Below are 7,166 nucleotides of genomic sequence, written 5' to 3' on the forward strand. Positions count from 1 at the left end.
GTGCGGTCATATAACACTTATGGTGTCAAAGAAATTCAAGGATTTTTGCTCAGAAGTTCTCTACTACTCAAATCTCTGACTGCTCGAGTTTATAAAGCTAGGATACCTTATCATTGTATATATCAATATCTTTCATAGTTATAGCTTTTGAATTTCTTTAGCTCTTGTATTGCCTTGTTGGGTTATTTGTCCTGTACATATTTCAATTGGAAATGAAAATTTTATTCATTTACCAAAAATAATAATTTTGTATGCTAACGCATAATCTCTGACAAAGAATAGTCAGGAGCACATGCTCCTATAAAAACAAAAATTTCTATCATGTCATTCAACAACTGGGATGCATGCCTTGAATACCAGCAACTTTTCGTTAGCTTGATGTTAGCAGCAAATCAATTGATTTATCACAGCCAAAGAAGCAGGCAATATCCAAGCTATTCAAATTAGCCCCAGAACGTTCTCATAGCAAATCAACTGATTTACTTTCCTCCATAATTTGTGTTACCAAGAAACAACAAATATGACATATATCCATGCTCTATAGACAACCAACATACCCACACTAAGAGTTGCATACTTTTAGACTGAAAACACAGTGAATAAACCACAAGCCTGATGAGACAATGTTCAACATCGCGAAAAAGACCAAAATGAGATCCTAGATTTTCACAAATCCTACTTGGTCTCAGAACAAGTACTCACGAGCTCCTGGACAAACAATCTGTCATTTACTTGTGATAACCAGCAGGAGGGTACTCTCGAGGGGGATAAGCACCAGCCTGCGGGTATGCAGGCGGAGGATAGCCCTGAGCTTGGCCCGGTGGAGGATAACCATATGGCTGACCATACGCAGGTTGTGATGGATACCCAACTTGAGGAGGAATTGGCTGATCAATTCGAGACATTTGCTGGACAGGGGGCGCAGTCATCATTGATGGTGGCCCAAATTTTCCATCTCTCTTGTCCATTTCAATCTTGTGCTGCGTCTGCACATTCAAAAACAATTATGTTATATAAACAATTTAACTGGGTTAAGGATGGTACCAGGGTTTAGGTTGGGCACTGTTAGTGGTTACCTGCATGCATGCACAGACCCTGTAATGGTAATTCAAGTAGGTTAGAAGTCTCTAAAAATTTACAGGATTAGTAGTGAGCGGAAGATTGTACTTACGTGCAGTAGACGAGGTCAGATGCACAGTTGAGTATCTGTGAAGCTTCTGAAAGTTCATCACTACCAACAATCATTGCAACAATGGAGAATATACAGGCAAGTTGGCTCAAGCAAAACATGAAACCCTATAATTGAAAGGATACAAAATTATAGCATGTTATGGAGCCCACAAACATTGACAAACACGCGTATGCCAGAAATCACATACAATGATGCAGTTGTCACATTGAGTGGTCTGTATATTGAACTCGTCTTGCAGCATGAATCGGGTGGAGGCAACTGAATTTGAAAAGCAAAGGAAAACCTGGGAAAAAAACAATTAATAATAACATATTGCTAACTAGAATTTAATCTCTATGCAGATAAGAATTAACTGAAAAGGGCCAATTTATCCTCCATGAACTGTGAAGTCTCATCTAGAACGAGTTTCAACTGTTAGACACAACAGACTGATAATGATGCATTTGATAAGATGGCACAAAAAAAGCGTCAAAATCTACTTTGATCTTATCTTACTTCTACTTGCTGGGGTAAAAGTTAGACCAGGAGGAAACATACCCAGTATAGTTTCAAACTTTCTTGAAAAGCAGAAAACAATTTTAGATGGACCAACACACATGAAACTCAAGGAATAATAAATACTAATTTCATTTTCAACCTATAAGATATGTCTGGATAGTTAAATGATTGCAAAATAGAAAGTTTAAGGAGACGTAAAGAGATTGATGTTAACAGGGGTAGTAAAGTGATGATATTCCATTTTATGGGCAGCAGAAATCTCATCTTGACTCTACGCAACGTATGTAAACAATACTACCATAAACATGGTAATTGATTAACCCATAAGGTTGTTCTATAACCAAATGGACCTAGAACTACTAACAGATAATACCCCTCCAAATAGTTTGCCCCAGCACAAGGCGAATTAAGGAGGCAGCCTAGAAGTTATTGAGTCGATACTTTTCCCATCAAGTGTTATATCCTGGGCAATATTACAGGGAAACAGAAAAAAGGAACTGTTGGGAAACTAAGTGCACCAGCAGGAAGTCACAACATATAACCTGGGACCCTTTTCAGAAGGGAAAACATTTCAAATCGACAAAAGTCAATTATTTTCAACTGCAATTATTTTATTAGCCAAGGTAATAATAGCTTTAATGCAAATATAAACAAAAATATCAAACAGAAAGTTTAATGATTAGCCAAGGTAATAATAGCTTTAACTGCAATTATTTTATGGGCGCTTTATCACTTTATTAGTGACAGAGTTAGTCATCAGTTCTATGAAATAATTTTGATTTGGCTTTAGATAGTAAAGGTTCAGCTGATCCTCAAAGTAACATGAGCATAAAGGCAAGCATTTTTTTGCAAGACTTGTACCACAATCTTGCTAGATGGTTATGATATGATGTTAAGTGACTTAATTCAGAGAGAGGCAGTCAGGTTTTATTTTTAAACTTATTTTCACTTTGGTACCCCCATACCCGAAGCTTACCATTTTTCACTTTGACACCCAAAGTAATTTTTTTAACACTTTAGTATCCCAAAGTTCTAATTCCATTTCACATTAATGCCATCACCCAGATTTTCATTAGATTCTGTTAAATTTGCAAAACATTTACGTCCAGTTTACCCAGTTGCTAAAGATCCAAACAACAAAATGTTTCCAATAGTAGTGGACTAAAAAAAAGTATAGTTTGGGCTACCAGAGTGAAAATAAACCTTATTTTTATGAAAAAAATAGACTAAACAACATAATCTTTCAATGTGGAGCAGTGTTATCAATGCGCGACATGTAATGCAGGGCGCAATTTCTCTTTATGAGTATATGCGGAAAGGCGCAATGCAATGTACATACACGAGTGAAGTGAGATGCACACCTTACACATGATTTTTCAAGATAGATAATCAAGCACGGAAAAACATTTTTATGAATTTTCACAAAATATCTACTACCAAATCACAAAATAAGGTATTAATTCATAATGCTAACATACTCAACTTAGTAGCAAACTTAATAGTTTTCCAAATCAAAAGTCAAATCAAGACTAATATCGAAGGAAAAAATAACTAGTAAACGAGAACAAGTTAGGGTCCTTAACAGGGCTACTAAAGGGACCCAGTAGTTTATTTTTCTTTTTGTGATATGGGTTATCATCTATAAAATGTTAATGAAGAAAAATATACAAGGTTATGCCTGGCATGGGCCCCGTGCGAGCAGGGCGCTTGCAAGGCACTGCTGCATCAAATGCAGGGCACATTGCAAGGCGCATGAGGTGCAATGAGGCGCGCGCCTTCGATGGAAATTCTCTTTTCTAACTTTCATACATATTAACTACTCTAACACTCTTCAACTGGTGTGGCTATTTTTTATTTTTTATTTTTTTGGGATGGGGGTGTTTTTGTGTGTGTGTAAGTACAACAAATATACTTGCTCTTGACTTTCACAAACCGTTGGTAGTTCATTGGCTACGTACTTGGCTCTCTTGTGAAGACAAGATTGCTAACAATGAATATGGCATCCTGATTGTCACAGTGCATAAGTATCGAGATAGCGTTTTGCGCATTTGCACTCCAAATTTTTCTGACAAGGTTTTTAGCCACAAAACCTAATAAGCTGTATGAGTCGTGGCGCCATACTCTGCCTCTGCACTAGGTCATGCTACTATAGTTTGTTTCTACTTTTCAAAGTAAACAGATTGACACTGACACAAGTAAAATAGCAAGTGAACTTTCAATGACTTCCAGACCAATCATAGTTGGCTTAAAGAAGACCAGTATCTAGATTTCCATGTCCGTTGTACACTAGTCCCTTTTCCAAGAGGGTCTTCACAAAATGCAAAAGCATGAGAGCAGTCGCCTCAAACACTTATTGGGTTGCTCCATTAACTAACTAACCAACTCAACAGCAAAAAGTGTAGTGGAAAGTCAACTTTCAATCTTGTCACCAATATAGGGATTTGTCCTCTATGGTTTCACCATTGTGAAACCTTAAGTCAGATTATGTCTACAGACTATCGCTGGGTCTCATGTCAAGTAAGCCATTATTATATGTTTCCACATGAAACTAGGAACACAAGAACTGAAAAGGGCAACCAAAGGGGAAAAGTTTTTGAAACTATGTGGGTCTTCATAAGAACCAATTTTCCCTTATTTTAATCATTCTTCATTTTTCTGACACATTATTAATTTTGCAACTCTGGGAAGGATGCTCAAACAGCTCCACACACATGAACAAGAAAAGGTATTTCTCTCTATAAAAAAATAAATAAGCAAAACAACAAAAAGGCTGTTATTGGGTATCAATTTAGCATTTTGCTTGTCTCAAAAAGAAAGGATTACAGACTCATCCGCCATTAATTTCATCATATTGTCAGGTGCTATTTCATCATATTGTCAAGTGCTATAACCATCAGATGATAAACTAGTAATAGGAATGTGGTAAAGAGTTCATGAGAAAAAGATTGAACCTCAGTCGCAAGGCAAAATTCTGGGCACCGGCTTTCCCCACACCTGCCACTACATGGCATATAACCAGCACAGCAGACGTACCTGTACAAAAGAAATACATTAGCTAGAGAACAGTAAAAGGAGCAAAATATATGTTCTTCCAACTCAAAGAGTACACTAAAATTACCTCGACATGTCATTATAAAGAGCTCTTTTACGAAGCATGTAGGATACACAGGGCCCACTACATGGATTAAAGTGGATTAGAGGAAATATCAACATAAAAGACATCATTTTCAAATCTTATGCATATGGCGAAACTAAATAAAATTATAAAATTTTGCATGGTTTCCAAAACACCCTACATCATATATAGGCCTAACAAGTAAAGCAAAAATACAGTGCTAAAAGCCACATTCAAAAGACATTGGATTAATTGTACACATTCAGTTCAAAACAAATATTTAAGAATATCAATGTATATCCACTTTTATTCTAAATTATAACGGGCATCAACAGTTTATTCAATACAAGAGTGATGGACCAAAAATTACCAAAAAATAGATCTGTCCATATGTGAAGGATCATAGCACTTCTATATAATACACTTTTAGTTAATATAAACACACTAAAATGTGAGGTGTTAATGCACATAAAGGAAATGCTCTAGTACTTCATATTAAAATTTCTCACCTTAAACATATCTTCAAAGAAAAGATGAATTAATCACTTGCTCAAACTTACATGAACAAAACATCAAAGCATTGCGAGTGAATTACAAAGCAGCTTAATTATAATAGTCCTAACATAAATTTTAGAAGATATGAAATTAGACCACCAAAAGCCAGAAGATTAGTAGACTTGAGCTGACTATGTAAAGGAAAATGCAAGAGATTTCTACCGCTTCAATTATTCTCCATTAAGAATCCTATATCAGCATAGGAAGCTGGCAAACTGGATTTGATACATTATTTTATTAAGGCCTAGGTTGATATATGATCTATCACCTATCTCACTAGCAATCAGTCAGCCTGGACTTCACTGGATTAGCCGGAAGAAATAATTGGCTTACAAGGATAACAGAAAGATATGTTTGCAGTTACATCATTAAGAAAGGCTTTAGCAATTTAACTTCGGATTTTCTTCTTTCCTTGGCTTTCTCTTGAGATTAAAAACAGATCCCAGTATGAATGAGAACATCATTATTAACTGGCCTCACAAATAACAATGCCTAGAAGTGTCCATAGGCTCCATACTATTAGAAGTGGGGCTAGGCTCAAAATAATTAATCATGTCAGATATTTTCTCTTCTTTATTATAAAGTTTGAATATATACATAGGTAAAGTAGAGATTCCAGGAATAATCACTATAAATCATTCAGATGCAAAAATATGGCCTCATTTAATTAGTAGAGTAGCAGGTTCTTTTTCTTCAAATTTCTCATTTACAAGTAACTCCATAAAAGAAAGAAAGATTGCACAAAATCCAAGAAAGGAGATAGACCTAAGACCTTTATCTAGGACCACAACAGCATTACCATGACACTTCATTTTTAACCAAAAAATAAAAATAAAAATAAATTGTGTCGGGCATTGGACACAACAGTTGGATAGTCGTCTCCTATGACTCGGACACTTCTCACACGATAATAAGAAGAAATTAGGATACTTTTGTATCTAAAAAAAACTCAAAATTAGGGACCTACAAAGATATATATGATAGAAAAGTATTAATAAATGATATTATATTCAGTTCACCCACATCCTTTACATGGCTATCTTAAACAATGTCAATGTCATGAGATATATAAGCAAATATTGCTATGTAGAGCTTGTTGCTTCTCCAAGTATTTAGGAATAACAATACATACAAGTATATGTAATATCCATGACTTGTATCGTCCTATCTTAAGTCTGTCGTAATGGACATTGTAGAACAATAAAACACTTGACCTTCTTGTCCCATCTCCATTTAGAACTGGTTCCAACAATTTACATTGAAAAAAGTTATTTTCAATGCTCTTATCCTGAAATAACATTGTTGACAGTCACGAGTCTAGAGTCCATACTAATTGTAATGGACCACTTCAAGAAAGTTTCTTGCTTTTGTTCATTGTCTCCCAAAGAATAAATGGGAGTGGTTTTAACTTTTGACTTTTTAAGCGATGTATTTGCTGATTCAGGTATTTATCAATGTACAAGCTTTAATGATACTGTTAATCAAACTTTTCTAACCAATGTATGCAATTCCAAACATACAACTCAATTTCACTACTGATATGTTCTAAATGGGTCCAACAGTTTACACATCAAATTTGCACATGATTGATGAGCTCGAACTTGATGATATAGTAATTGGGGTGCAAACAATTTGGATACAGCTCCGATATGATATTTATCACATTCATATTCACTTTCCATTCACAGATACAGATATGGACATGCCTCAGTAAGGAAAACTCATATCCAAATCGGCTAAAATCAGATACATATACGAATATACATGCGGATACAAAAGGGATATGAGAAAAACGAAATAACATCG

The 7,166-nt window shown here is 35.4% G+C and overlaps 1 protein-coding gene across 1 annotated transcript in view; it reads right to left on the reverse strand.

Annotated features, from left to right (window-relative positions):
* Positions 418–7,166, reverse strand: part of LOC109837835 — an 8,220-nt gene continuing 1,471 nt past the window's right edge. Inside the window, exons 3-8 of the mRNA XM_020406201.1 lie at positions 4,809–4,865; positions 4,642–4,723; positions 1,380–1,475; positions 1,172–1,296; positions 1,077–1,095; positions 418–986 (exon numbers count right to left, since the gene is read on the reverse strand). Of these exons, the coding sequence (XP_020261790.1) occupies positions 729–986; positions 1,077–1,095; positions 1,172–1,296; positions 1,380–1,475; positions 4,642–4,723; positions 4,809–4,865 (637 nt within the window). The 3' untranslated portion in view covers positions 418–728. The remainder of the gene's footprint in view (positions 987–1,076; positions 1,096–1,171; positions 1,297–1,379; positions 1,476–4,641; positions 4,724–4,808; positions 4,866–7,166) is intronic.

This window comes from Asparagus officinalis, chromosome 4 (assembly GCF_001876935.1).
Source record: "Asparagus officinalis chromosome 4, Aspof.V1, whole genome shotgun sequence".
Classification (NCBI taxonomy): domain Eukaryota; kingdom Viridiplantae; phylum Streptophyta; class Magnoliopsida; order Asparagales; family Asparagaceae; genus Asparagus; species Asparagus officinalis.